Source organism: Chrysemys picta, chromosome 2 (genome assembly GCF_011386835.1).
Source record: "Chrysemys picta bellii isolate R12L10 chromosome 2, ASM1138683v2, whole genome shotgun sequence".
NCBI classification, from domain to species: domain Eukaryota; kingdom Metazoa; phylum Chordata; order Testudines; family Emydidae; genus Chrysemys; species Chrysemys picta.
The window spans coordinates 153437092-153451501 of NC_088792.1; the positions used below are offsets into that span (position 1 = coordinate 153437092).

The 14410-nt window shown below is 43.3% G+C and overlaps 1 protein-coding gene across 1 annotated transcript; it reads right to left on the reverse strand.

Annotated features, from left to right (window-relative positions):
- Window positions 1-2065: 2065 nt before the first annotated feature.
- Window positions 2066-11415, reverse strand: LOC112059560 (gastrokine-2-like). Its single transcript, XM_065582418.1, has 6 exons — window positions 11404-11415; window positions 10112-10165; window positions 8344-8481; window positions 6754-6864; window positions 4348-4474; window positions 2066-2872 (listed from the first exon to the last, which is right to left on the reverse strand). The coding sequence occupies exons 1-6, from the start codon at window positions 11413-11415 to the stop codon at window positions 2781-2783; spliced, it is 534 nt and encodes a 177-aa protein (XP_065438490.1). The 3' UTR covers window positions 2066-2780.
- Window positions 11416-14410: the final 2995 nt, after the last annotated feature.

Here is a 14410-nt window from a genome sequence, read left to right on the forward strand (position 1 = left end):
TCAAGTTTACCCAGTGATCTAGAGCCAGATCCACAAAGGAGGTTAGGCACCTAAGTCCCAGTTTTAGGCACCACTGCAAACATCAAAACCCGCTCAGCTGCCACCAGCGCTGTAGGCGCCTAAAGTCACTCAGCATCTAAATTCCCACTGTAAAAATTCCCTCAGTGCCTAAGTTCTGGGCATGCGCACTGCTGCCTCATTCTAGGTGTCCAGTCACCTATGTCATACCTAAGCCCCAGCCTCAAACCAGGGTAGGGCAGGATCCAGGCGTGACAGAGCCAAGAATAGAACCCGGCTGTCTGGACTCTCAGTCCCTCTGTCAATTATTAGCCCACACAACCTAGTACTGGGTTAACTGCAGTCTTCACTAGTCAAATATAAGTGATTAGTTAATTCTTATGGCATTACATATCCCATGTTTGGTACATGGAGATATTGTTGACATAGTATGAACCCTGTAACGCTCAAGTCTAAATAAGGCAGTAGCATTTAACTAGGCAATTTACATCTAATTGTGGTGTAATGCATGAGTATGCAAACAGCACCAGCAAAGTGCTGTGTGTTCGAATGAGCATTAGGTCCTTTGAATTGATGTTCCAATGGATTTAAAGTAAAAGGCTCATCACATATGCCCAGCAAGAGGGAGCAAACCAGCATATAATCAAACATTCAGATTTACAGACTTCAGTTTACATAATCCTGAAGAGTTTAAAAAAAATCCTACTGTATTTTATTTTAACAGCAAAAATAAGCTGCAATGTTAGAGGTGTTTTACCAGCTTGTGAGGAGTCACAGAGTTCCTGTTAGCAATGTGTGACTGAAAAACACCTCCACTGTCAGGTGAGAACTAGAGAATACAATCTTATTCTGCCTAAAGCCCCATGTTCAAACAATCATCAGTGTCTGACTCATCCCTTCCAAACTGCAATGTAAAAATAGACTTGGAGAAAACCTGACAAACATGTTATAAGTAAAGAATTATTCATTACTCTTTATCACTTTCAGACTGTAAGCTTTTTGGTACAGCACAATGGGTCCCTGATCTGGTTGTACCAGTGCTACTGCAATCTAAATGTTAAATAATAAAACTAATAAGTAGAAAGGATCATGGTCTAGTGGTTAGAGCACAAGGTGTGGAGTCAGAAGATCTATGTTCTATTTTTGTCACTGACTCTTATCTAATAATGGTTTTGCAGCTGTGTTGGTCCCAGGATATTAGAGAGACAAGGTGGGTGAGGTAATATCTTTTATTGGACCAACTTCTGTTGGTGAAAGAGACAAATTTTGGAGCTACACAGAGCTCGTCTTCTTTTTGAGACCTGAAGAAGAGCTCTGTATAGCTCGAAAGCTTGTCTCTTTCACCAACAGAAGTTGGTCAAATAAAAGTTGGTCCAATTACCTCGCCAACCTTGTCTGTCTCTTATCTAACAAATCATTTATACTCTGCAGAACACTGCCATATGTGAGCACCTAACAAAATGATCATCACCACAATACAAAAGCAGTCATAAGAAGTGCTTTCCTTTTACCTCCTTTGGAGGCATCTGGGAAATATTTTTCTCTTACTCCAGCCCAGGTGGGGCAAAACTAACAACTTTTATATGAACACCCTACTCCAGAAATTGGATGATTAAGATAAAATGAGCCATGGATCCTAAGCATTGCTGAGTTTTGGTTTGGTTTTGTAAAGTCAAAACCTAACCACAGAAGTTTTGCAAAGTCCAAAACAAAATATGACCTCTTCACCCTCTGTCTAAGCAAAATCCAGGCTGGGATTTCACTCTTTCTCTGATGGGTATGTTCAGATCTGATCTTTGAGGTTCAAGGAGCGTATTCTGTAAGAGTGCAGTCATTATTTGTTCTTACGGTGTCCAAATAATAGCATTTATCTTGATGAAGTCTTTGGTTACCGATGTGGAAATGTGTCATTTTGGAGCAATTTCCCTGTAATTACGTTTCCATAGTAACGGGCTTGAGGTCACAAAATTACAGCACTGGGCAAGGAAAAGAAGAAAAATTATTTATTTTAATAATACAAGGTATCCATCAAGGTATACTGCAATCTTTGCTCAGGCAAAATTCCTATTGATTTCAGTGCAATTGCAGTCAGACTACAAAAGAATTTAGGCAGATAAGGACTGAATAAAGAGCTTAGATACTATGCTACTGAATGCTGTTATAAGTACCTGGATAGATAGATACAGATATACTGCCTGGCAGGCTGGCTGACTGATTGAAAGATTGAAAGATCAGCTAATGGAATCTTTACTGCAAAGCATTTGTAGAAACTAACAGCAGAGTTATCAGACTTTTCTTCTTTCCTTTCTGACACATATAAACACACATGTCATTTCAGCTAGAGACAGGTCCCGGCCACAAAATTCCAATCCAGATTTCAAACTCTCCAGCAGCCTGGTGTATTCAGATTAGGGGCCGTTCAAGGGTGTTGGTTGGTTCAGCTCATTACAGAGAAGGGAACAGGTGTGAAATGTGATATCTGGTGTCGGTAAGCTGTGAGCATTCAGAAGTAAAGCTGTGGATTCCACTCTTTGTTCCAAATATTGATGCTGTCAGAAATTGTATTGGCCATGGTCCGTATGTTTTTCCAATCATCATTTTATTTTTATTCCCATTCGCAGTTGGAGTGTTTGCTATGGCTGCATGTCAGCACAGGCTTTGCAAAGAAGGGCCAGAGATCAACCATTCTCTGGAATGAGACTGAGTAAAATAGTGGTGAGCCGTGAGGCTGAAATATTATAAGCTTCTGCTATGCTTCTTGGTTAGAAGAGCTTACGGCCGCCACACAGGTTCACATCCAGAATGAGGAGTTTAACACCCACGCAGCCAATACCACTAAGTAAATTTTGTGGTCCTATAAAATAAAGACAGGATAAGTCATCCCAGCAACAACGACAACAAAACCCTCAAAATCTTTGCATTCATAAAAACATCTGAAATGCATTGTTCAAATAAATGCAGTTCTAGTAGAAACCATTAACCAACCTCTTAAAAATTAATCTCCTAAAATGCCAACCACCTTCATTCCTGATCTTGTGGAATAAATGGTTGTGCAACCAGCAAAAACAGGTGTCCTTCAAGGTTTCTACTGAGGCTGTATGAAATGAAGACTCTAGGCACAAAGTGAATCTTTGGATCATGAAGTCAGTCAATTTCCATTGTATATGGACTCCAGGATATACAGTGACTCATGTATGAGCAACCACATTTCTTACATGACTTCCTGTCTTTAAAAGACCACCTCAAAATATCCCCATGTATACTAGTTACATTTCTTCTCAGGTGGTCCCTTGAATACTGGAAAGACTGTATGTTGAAAAGTTTCACTTCTGTCTCTTTTACATTACAGTGTGATGTCACTGGAGAGACTCCTGATTTATATCCATCTACATGAGAGGAGAATCAGGCCTTCTGTGTACATATTAGTATTTATGAAATACTAGGCTACAGTACCCCTTATTAATAGAAGCACGGGACCTGATCAAGCACCATGTAAGTCCAATTTTACATTGGCATAACTAGAGCTGGTAAAAAAAACCTGATCGCAAATAATCAGAGCCACAGAGTTGAAGTCCAGAAGGGACCATCAGAACATCTAATCTGACCTCCTGTGTATCACAGGCCAGCAAACAGCACCTGCACACTAACCCAACAACCTAAGTTAGACCAAAGTATTACAGCCCACAGGAGATCAGACTATTATGTGTCACAGTTTCCAACAAGTTTCTCTAATGGTTTTCATAACATTTTTGATAACAATCTCATGATAAAAATTTGCAAAGAATGAAACATTTTTAAAGCCAAAGGTTTTTCAAACCGATTTGTTTCGGGGGAGGGAGAAAGGCAGTTTTTCAATGAAAAAAAATACTCTGTTGGAAAAATTTCAACCTGATGTAGGTATAACACCACTGGTGAATCAGGCCTAGGAAGTTTTGACCACTAGTCATTTGAATGTAATCAGTAAAGGTTGTTTCAGATGCTGAGTGTACTCTTCCGACCAACTTAAAAAATCATTACATACACTTTTCAAGGCTGCTTTCAGTAAATCTGTTTAGACTGCAAGCTCTTTGAGGGGTAGGGTGACCAGATGTCCCGATTTTATAGGGACAGTCCCAATTTGTGGGGGCTTTTTCTTATATAGGCACCTATTACCCCCGACCCCCATCCTGATTTTTTACACTTGCTATCTGGTCACCCTGTTGAGGGGGAGAACTGTTTTTTTGTTCTGTATTTCTACAGTACTTAGCACAATGTGCTTCTAGGCACTACCACAATAACCATCATCATAATGAATAAATACATTTCTCGTTAAGCTGAGGCTGAACTCACTGTCATATTCAGTAGCCCAGTAGGTGGAAAGTCCTTCACATGTTGCCTGGATGGGTGCCCCAAGTCCAGCTACATTTCTGACATAGTTGTGGGATATCCCATAGCTTCTGTGGAGGGAATTCAGGTCCTGAAAAAATGATGGAAGATTACCCACTTGCTTTGGCCAAAAGCATGAATCAGCCTTGACACCTAGCTGGCTTCCCAGCTTCTTTTGTATTGTTAATAATACTTATGATGGTAATAATGCGTTTATATAGCATCTAATATCTTGATGGATTCCCTAAACCTCTTCACAGACTCTGCAGATGAATATGAGACTTGTGTGCATTCACTTCTAAGCATGATGGGAACCTACAAGCCTGATTCTCCTTTCACTTACGCCAGTGGAAATCAGCAGAAATTCCTTGAGGTCAGTAAAATTATACGGTTATAAAACCAAGAGAACTGAGTGGAAAACCAGACCCTAAACTATATGTACAGAAGGATCCTTTCACCTGTTTCTAAAATGTAGCCACCTATGTCTTGGAATGTGGCGTCTGTTCGGCCTCATGGTGCAATAGTTTAGAACAGGAAGAGAAGAATACCACATCTGATTGAAAATGCTGGGGAGAATTTAGACAAGTTGAAATTTGGTTAGGGCACTAGGATTAATACCCCAACAAAAAGTGCCAAAGGAATTTTAAAAACCACCGGTGAGTAGGAGCTCAGTTTTACAACTCATTTGAAAGACCGTATTATATTGATCCAGTGGCTGCCAACGTGTGTGTGTGTGTGTGTGTGTGTGTGTGTGTGTGTTTAGGGCTACCATATGTCCAGATTTCCCCAGACATGTCTGGCTTTTCGATCTATAAATAGCCATCCTGGGGGGATTTCTAAAAATGTCTGGGATTTCCCCCCAGTCGGCTATTTATATATCGAAAAGCGGCGCCACTCGGCAGCCAAAGCCCCTTCTCGGCTTCCCCCATACCCTGCAGCTTTAGCACGCCCCCAGCCCCGCAGCTGTCTTCCCCCTCCTCCCCTCGCCTGAATGCTCCGCCCCCTGCTCCTCCCCCTCCCTGTTTCCTGCGAATCAGATCTTCGCGGGAAGTCTGAAAAGACGCAGGGGCAGGCAGGCAGCAGCAGGTAAGCTGGGGCGAGGGGGACGCGAGGAGGAGAGCTCCGGGGAGGTGCAGCGTGGCCCAGTCTGGCCCCGGCCGAGCAGCTCCGGCCCCAGCGGCTCCGGCCCGGCCTGGCTCGGGCCCCCGGGGGAACCGGCCCCAGTTCCGGCCGAGCGCGCCGGCCCCGGCCCCAGCGGCTCCGGCCCAGCTCGGGCCCCAGGGCAGCCAGCCCGGCCCCAGCAGAGCACCTCCGGCCCCAGAGGCTCCGGCCTGGCCCAGCTTGGGCCCCGGGGCACTGGCCCCAGTTCCGGCCGAGTGGCGCCGGCCGAGCACCCCCGGCCCCGGCCCCGGCTCCAGCGGCTCCGGTTCCGGCCGAGCGCGCCAGCCCTGACCCTAGCGGCTCCAGCCCAGCTCGGGTCCCAGGGCGGCGGCCCCGGTTCCGGCCGAGCGCGCCGGCCCCAGCAGCTCCGGCCCAGCTTGGGCCCCAGGGCGGCCGGCCCGGCCCCAAGCCCCGCGACTCTGGCCGGAGCGCAGCCCGATTCCTGGGCTCTTCTTAAAGCCGGCCCTGTTCAGGGGACGGGGGGGGGGGGGCGGGGTTGGATGGGGCGGGAGTTCATGGGGGGGCTGTCAGGGGGGAAGGGGTGTGGAGAGGGGTCAAAGCAGGCAGGGAGCAGAGGAAGTTGGATGGGTTGGTAGTTCTGGGGGTCCTGTCAGTGGGCGGGGAGCAGTTGGATAGGGCATGGGAGTCCCGGGGGTCTGTCTGGGGGTGGGGGTGTGAATATGGGGTGGAGGTGTGGATAAGGTTCAGGGCAGTCAGGGGACAGGTAGGATCCTAGGGGGCAATTAGGGTGGGGGGTTCTCAGGAGGGGACAGTCAGGGGACAAAAAGCAGGGGGCTTAGATAGGGGGTGGGGGTCCTAGGGGGCAGTTAGTGGCAGGGGTCCCAGGAGGGGGCAGTCAGGGGTCAAGGAGCGGGGGGGTTGGGGGTTCTGAGGGAGGCAGTCAGGGGGTGGGAAGTGGGAGGGAGTGGATGGGGCGGGGCAGGGCAGGGGCGGGGCTAGAGCGGGGCTCCTCCCCCCATGTCCTCTTTTTTGATTGTGCAAATATGGTAACCCGTGTGTGTGTGTGTGTGTGTGTGTAAAAATATAATATACACACTTAAAGTGAGATTAATGTGTAAGGAAACAATGTCTTATTCTGTTCCTATTGAGTTCATTGGTAGTTTTGCCATTGACGTCAGTGAATCCAGGATTTAGCCTAAAGAGGTGTAAAAGCATATACCACATATAACTATTATTTGTCTTAGTTACCCTTTGATTATTGACCATATCCTCAAGTTGGTTTAAAGTTGGAAAGGTTGCCCTGTTCATTCTGGAAACAACACATATCTTCTTGTATGGCATGTGGTAAGCAATTATACCCTGTGAAACACAACCACAAGTTTCAGCAAATCTTCTTTTCTTTTCATTTCCAAATAATGTATCCTATTTTAAAGACTCTTGCAAATCAGGGTACTTGAGATATTTACAAGCTGCTTCACACTTGCACTTCGCTTCTAGTTTGACAAGAATCAGAGTTCAATGCACTGGTTGAAATTCATCTCTTGTGTAACTCTATGGATTTCAATGCAGCTACGCCACAGAGACATTTGTGCAATGTATCAAGACACCTAGGCTAAAATCTACTTACATTTACACTGATGAAAATCTGGAATAATGTCAGAATGTGACTCCAGCTGGCTTTTGTATGATTTTACAATCCAGTGTCTTCACTATGAATTAATTTTGAATATATATCAAATAGATGAATTCCAAAGCAGTGGTGGTAGGAAATACCAGTTAAATATTAGATATTTTGGCTTTCACTTCTTGGAATTTAATATAAAGACCTAAATGCTCAAAAATCTGCTTGGAAAATGAAAATATCTCTAAGAAAAGGGCATTTATTTATTTACTGTTTCAGGAGCTTGCACATCTATTGCACAGGTCTGTAGGAGACTGAAATATGCACTTGACTCAAATGCCTGCCAGCTCTGTTGGCCACCAGGGACTACACTGCCTCTTCCATGTCCCCTTTGGGGTGGTTAGTCCATTAAAGAATGCTAGCAGAGAGCAGTCCTTGCACAGAGATCAGAACAGTCCTTAACGTGAAGGACATCAGGGCAGAAAGCTCCTAACACCACCTTATGCCCTGGTATAGAGGTCAAGCAAAATCCAGCTTTACAGTTAACATGGTCGCACTGTATGTTAAGGTTCCATTTAAAAAATATTGATAAAGGGTTAAAAAATGATTAATTGGTGTTATAAGCATGTTACAGACTTGAGTAGTATGTGCTATAGGAGGTTGTAAGCACATAATTAGAAGGTGCTGTAGATGGTTATAAGCAGCCTATTGACCTGTTGGACTCTATAACAATCTATAACAATTTATTAATCATTTATTAAAACTTCTACTAATAATTTATTAACCCTTAATAAACTATTTCTAAATGGAACATTGATGTAAGTGTTACCATTTACATGTATAAAATGGTAGTTTGTCTTTTGCTCTATTCATAATGGAATTTTGTATTTTTTAACACACATACCTTCCATGCCTGTCTGTTCATTTATTAAGAAATAATATCCACTGTGGGGGTAGACAAAAAATTATCTTAAGAATTTAACCAGGGGGCTAGCTTCTTTCCATATGATCTAAAAAAGATGCTAAATTACTTCATCTTTCAATAGTGGATGGATTATCCATTTGCTTTCAAGTCTAATGTCATTCCTTTCCAGTGAGAGCTTTCAGAGGAATAAAGCACATCTTTCAAGTTGCTTAAAGTACATATTTTTATTCTATTTGCAGTGAATGTTATGTAAGCTGAACAAAGCAACCAGATCACCTCTTTTGACACTTACATGGTCATAGTCGAAGATTGCATTGGAGGAGTGTGCTCCGGAATAAATGTTGAATGTAGCAACGTTCACATCATGATTGATGTTCACTGTCTGGTAGACAGTTCCCCCATCATTTCCCTGATTTATGAGCTGGATATTCTAAAATGAAAGATTTATTGTCCGATAACATTGTATTGCAACCTAAAAATGTCTCTCAAACAGTTGCATCTAACAGAGAAGAATGGTGACATCAGAATAGTAGGGAAGCTAATACATAAAAGTCCAACTCAGTTAGATTACCCAATAGTGGGGAAAGGTCTGATTCAGATTTACATCCACTTCTAAACAACTTCCACTACTCACCCTATGGCTAGGGTACAATTCGTTCTAGGGTTATGATTATAGTTAGGTTTATATTTACCATTTGGCCCAGGATTAGGATTAGGGTCATTCCTTGCCTGAAGGCTAAAGATAGGGTTAGGATTACTGCTTGGTTTACGGATAGGGTTAGGTTTAACCCAGCTGTTCCCAAACTGTGGTCTACTGAATATTTGCTGATGCCCAAAGACTTCATTGGCCATATGATGCTCATTCCTTTTCCTAATTTCCACATGATAATTGCATTAAATGAAAGTAAAAATAATTAAATGTAATTAAAAAATTTTGTGTAAGCAAATGTTACAGTTGCCCGAGGGATGGGTGGTGGTTTGTGTAATGACTAAGGCCTTGGCTACACTTACCCGCTAGTTCGGCAGCTGGCAATCGAACTTCTGGGTTCGACTTATCGCGTCTAGTCTGGACGCGATAAGTCGAACCCGGAAGTGCTCGCCGTCGACTGCGGTACTCCAGCTCGGCGAGAGGAGTACCGCGGAGTCGACGGGGGAGCCTGCCTGCCGAGTGTGGACCAAGGTAAGTTCGAACTAAGGTACTTCGAACTTCAGCTACGTTATTCACGTAGCTGAAGTTGCGTACCTTAGTTCGAATTAGGGGGGTAGTGTAGACCTGGCCTAAGGGAAGCAGACTTCCACAAGACAAATCCTCCATTAAGATGTGACCAATGTTATGAAAAAGTTGGTGAATTTCTGCTCTAACTCCTACTACCAAAGGCTCTATTGGTTGTGAAAATGTAGGAAGTCTAGCCTATTTGTTACTAGTACTATCTTTTCCACTAGGTTCTAAGGAATGGTGCCTTAGATTTCCCATTCAAGATCATCTCAGGCCTTTGCAGAAATAAAATGCATGAAACTTTGAGGATGGTTATAAAGGAAGCTGTTCCTTCCAGATAGCTTTTAGAGGGTACCTGCTAGTCTATCCCTACCCATATAGAAGATGTTCAGCCAGCTGCATGAGATTTCAGTGTTATAGTGTCATTTTTATTAATTAACACAATAGCTAGTAGAACCATAGATAAGTACTTTAAAGCAAGCAAGCTCATTGCCTACTATTGTCGCTAATGAGCCAAGTTATAATGAAGAAAAGTACTGGGAGAGTTCAACTTAAGTTTATTTGTATATAACTTGGCAATGCTATGTTTTTAAAAAAAAATATGAGCAAATGTTTTTTTGCTTTTGGAGACTGATTTTTACATGCTAAGCAATAGCAGGAGTGTGGAGAATTTAATGGAAACATTGTCATAAATGTGTTACATTAATTCACATATTAGCAGAGAGTGACTCATAAAGAAAGATCCATATTTTGATTTAATAAGGATGGTAATCTCATAAACAATATGGCAAAGCAGATCCATGAAAGAAGAATCATAAAACTTGACACATAGCCCTCTACTTACATTACTCGCAAAGCCTGGATTCATAAAGATACCCAGAACGACAAGAAGCAGAATCTGTAATACAGCATGGAAAACATTAAGGGAGATTTTTATACACTCTGCAGGTCCTTTTTAATTGCCAAATGCAACTAAAATCACATGGTAATAAGCAGCTCCTCAGTCTTTCTGATTTTCCACAAACTCACGTAAGTTACTGAGTGGGATTTTATAATTCATTTATTTTATCTTTTCTATTCACAAGGGCTACAGAGTACAACTATACTTAGGTGGATCGTTCTAATTAATAATGTAACACCTGTACGGCTAGATTCTGATCTCAGTCCCCAGGGTGATTCTATTGTTACTCCAGTTTTATACTAGAGTAATTGAGATTGAAATTTGGTACATTAAGTAGAACGGGACGCTTCTAACTTAACTCAATAGCTATTTTCCTACATACAGAACTATGGGATTTCTTCCTCAATTAAGTGTCATGTCCTGTCCCCCAAAATATTTAAAGTATGATTTAATTGCTTGACATGCAAACATTCTCCATGCAGCGTTCTTGATTATTTAGAGAGCATTTTTAAAAAAACCTGGAGTCAAATCCTGCAGTCCTCACTCAGGTCATGTTCCTGCCCTCACTTTATGCATGTACTTAAGTTTATTCATGTGCCTAGTCTCGTTGGTTCTCAGGATCAGGGCATCAGTCATCACGCAGCAAGGAAAGAGTTAAAACTGAGTAAGGGCTTCACGGTAAAATTCTGGCCCCATCGAAATCAATGGGAGTTTTGCCAATGACTTAAACAAGACCAGGATTATACCTTGATGTATTGTTGCAGGATTGGGTGCCCTCACAAAAGGGCCTGAGATAGGCACCTACTTCCCATTGATTTTAAATGGAAGTTAGACACCTCTCCTGCTTAGGAGCTTTTGTAACATCCATTAGGTGCCTATCTTCATCTTTAGGTCCAGAGAAATATCTTTGTAAATCTGAGTCCTGTTGACTAAATTTGAGTGTGGGTGCTTGGCACGTCTCAAAATCAGGTCCTCAGGGTCTCAAGTTGGACTCCAAAAAATTGGGGCACCCCAAATTAGTGGCCACTAATAGTGAAAAATTAGGCCTAAGGGCACAGTCTTGTCAGGTGCTGAGTCCCTTCCCAATCCCATCTCCCATTTTCTTATATCTTATCTTATCTATCCCATTGACTTCAATGGGAACCATGGACTCTCAGAACAGCCCAGAGTTGGGCCCTAAATATACTAAAATACAAACCATTTAACAGAAAATGTAGGTTGTCAAAACTACTTACAAGTGTCTTCATTTTGAAGCCAACCTGGATTTGATGCTGATCTGACACAAAATGCTGAAGAAAATGAATTTATATGTCTTGTACTGACCTTATATAGTTTATCAAGGTTGGATCTGAACAAAAGCCCCCAGATAAAATATTTGTTTTTCTCATTAAGAACAGAAGTGAAACACTGGAGCAAACTAAATATTTTCTGTGTTCTATATTTATCTATGAGGCTGGGTAACACATATTCCCTGTCAACAGTCTTTATCAAAGCCTTCTGTTTGAGATGATTAATGATACAAACATGAGCATTAAATAGACCATGGAGATGGTTCAATACAACCAAAGGAGAATTTCCCCCTTTTCTCAGTCTGTTTTCATCATAGTCTTATTTTCAAAACCCTTTCGATTAAGTGTTGTCTAAATCATGTGATGATACAAATTTTCAGAGCATTCTGTGAGAGATCTGAGTTGAGGGGCTCATTCTCTGCTTGCTTCTGGTCTGGAGGGCCCTATTCAGCTTCGCACCTACTGTGAACTGTGTCAGAAATGTCAGCTACTCTCTAGAATGGTCATCTTCAGACCAGTGCTGGAAATGGCAAGAAGCGTATTTGCATATATGCTAAGGGTGTGTGTTCATTGAGGTACACAAACTTTGGGAAGGGGTAAAGTGACATGAGATCTTTGTTTCAACCCTGGATAGAAAATGGAAGGAAGGGCCTACGGCTGGATTAAATTTCTTTAAATCCTCTTTTGGATGTGGTTTCTTGAGATACTTAAGGGACTTGGGCCCTCATTCTCAGGGAGCTAGATGACAGATGGACAATGGGTTTTTTAGTTTTGTTTTGTTGTTGCTGAGCAGCATTTCTTTGGAGCTGGGGTTTGATAAGTGACTGAAACTTCCATTCTTTACTTCTAAAAACCTTCGTTCTAGTTCCTGCTAGAGGGGGAAGTTATGCAGAGAAATACCAGTAAGAGAGCAAAGTGGGTCATGGCACAAGTTTGAAGATTCCTGAAGGAATTTGCATAATTCCTCCAAAAATAAATGAAAAACCTTGCTGCACTTTGATTCTTGCCTCGTTCTGTCATTTTTTGCATCATAGCATCCTGTGTAAGAAGAGAACTGAGGCTGCGTACAGGGATTAAAAATGAAAGTCTAGTGAAATAGCCACAAGAAAAGAGCTGACAGCAGCTCAAACAGTAAAAAAGAAAAAAAGAAAAGTCCGTCTCCTACTAGAGTTAATTTGTGGTCATTTAGACACTTTTCTTGAAATGCAGGCCGGTGTAACCAAACAAACTCAGTCTGCTTCCAAACTGGTGGAAGAATAAAACCCAAAGGGATTAGTAAAAATCTTAAAATGTGTTGGGAATGGAGGAATGGTCTGTGGCTGGCTGTTTTCTCCTGGAATTCATTGCTTCATAGATTATAAAGTTCATGAGTTCATAAGGAAAGCTTTATGATCTGTGAATCATACACTACAAGTATGTGCTAGGAATCTGTGCTGTATCATGCATGAATCATGTGGAGAGAAGAGTTCACTCTTCTGGACTCTCAATCTGGACCCTTTTACAGACTTTAAATTCATATGAAAAATTTTAATTATAAGCCCTTCCCCTAAAAAAAACCCTCAAACCCCAAATCAGGAATTTTTCATTTATGGCCTCCGTGCCAATCTTGACTTTGCTTTCTGTATACCTTAATTCTGCCCTCAGTACACCCACTCTCCTTATCAGAATCAAAGAGCTATTCTTCCATGTACCCTAACCTCCTTCCACATACAGGCCCTTTACATACACGTACTGTATGAATCATTGTATAAAGCTTGCCACAAGAACTATGGATGTCGATGGGGTATGTCTGTATTTAAGACTTGAACAGCTCTGTATAGCTCAAAATCTTGTCTCTTTCATCAACAGAAGTTGGTCCAATAATAGTCATTATCTCACCTACCTTGTCTCTCATGTATTTATCAAGGCTTTTACAAGCAGCAAAGTACAACCATTCCTTGCATGGCCTGATTTTTTAAAGTTCATCACATCACATCTACACTTTGTGATGCCCAGGGCCGGCTCTAACTTTTTTGCTGCCCCAAGCAGCAAAAAAAAGCGCCACCCTGCTGAACCCCCGCCCCCGCCGAGCGCCGCGCCGCCAGAACCCCCCCTCGAGCGTTGCGCTGCGCCCCGCGCCGCCCCCCCGAGCGCCGTGCCGCCAGAGTCCGCCCCCCCAGAGCGCCCCGCGCCGCCCCCCCCGAGCGCCGTGCCGCCAGAGTCCGCCCCCCCAGAGCGCCCCGCGCCGCCCCCCCCGAGCGCCGCGCCGCCGGAACCCCTCCCTGAGCACCGCGCCCCGCGCCGCCCCCCCCTCCGCCGAGCGCCGCACCGCCGGAACACCTCGCTGAGCGCCGCGCCCCGCGCCGTCCCCCTGCCGAGCGCCGCGCCGCCGGAGCGTGCCGCCGGAGCGCGCCCCCCACCCCGCAGAATGCCGCGCCGTGCTACCCCCCGCCACCCCAAGATTGGCCGCCCCTTACCAGGTGCCACCCCAAGCATGTGCTTGGTTGCCTGGTGCCTGGAGCCGGCCCTGGTGATGCCAAATTAAATAGAAAAAATAAGCTAAATAAGAAATAAGCCTATATCAAGAACATGGTTTATTCAATACCAGGGTTACTTTCTGAAAAGATAAGGTTGGGTAGGGGCACATGGACATTTGAGTGCCTATCTTGACAACCACTGATCCATCTATTGGCCACTAAACCAGTTATTTCGATGTCTCTGTCTTGGCTTCCCCCTCTTTCAGTTTTCAGTAGAACTTATTCTCTTCTCTGTCAGCTTTAAACTGGCTGTCCACCGTTGTTCTCTGTCTCAGGTACAACGCACTACATTAGGCCGAATAAGCAATATCACATTCATCATACAAAATAATGATATTCTAATCCTGGGCAAGAAATGAAGTTCCTTAATATTTCAGATACATTTTTAAAGCTTGGGAAAGATAAATGATGTGCTTCAACTAAAAATAATTCCACTG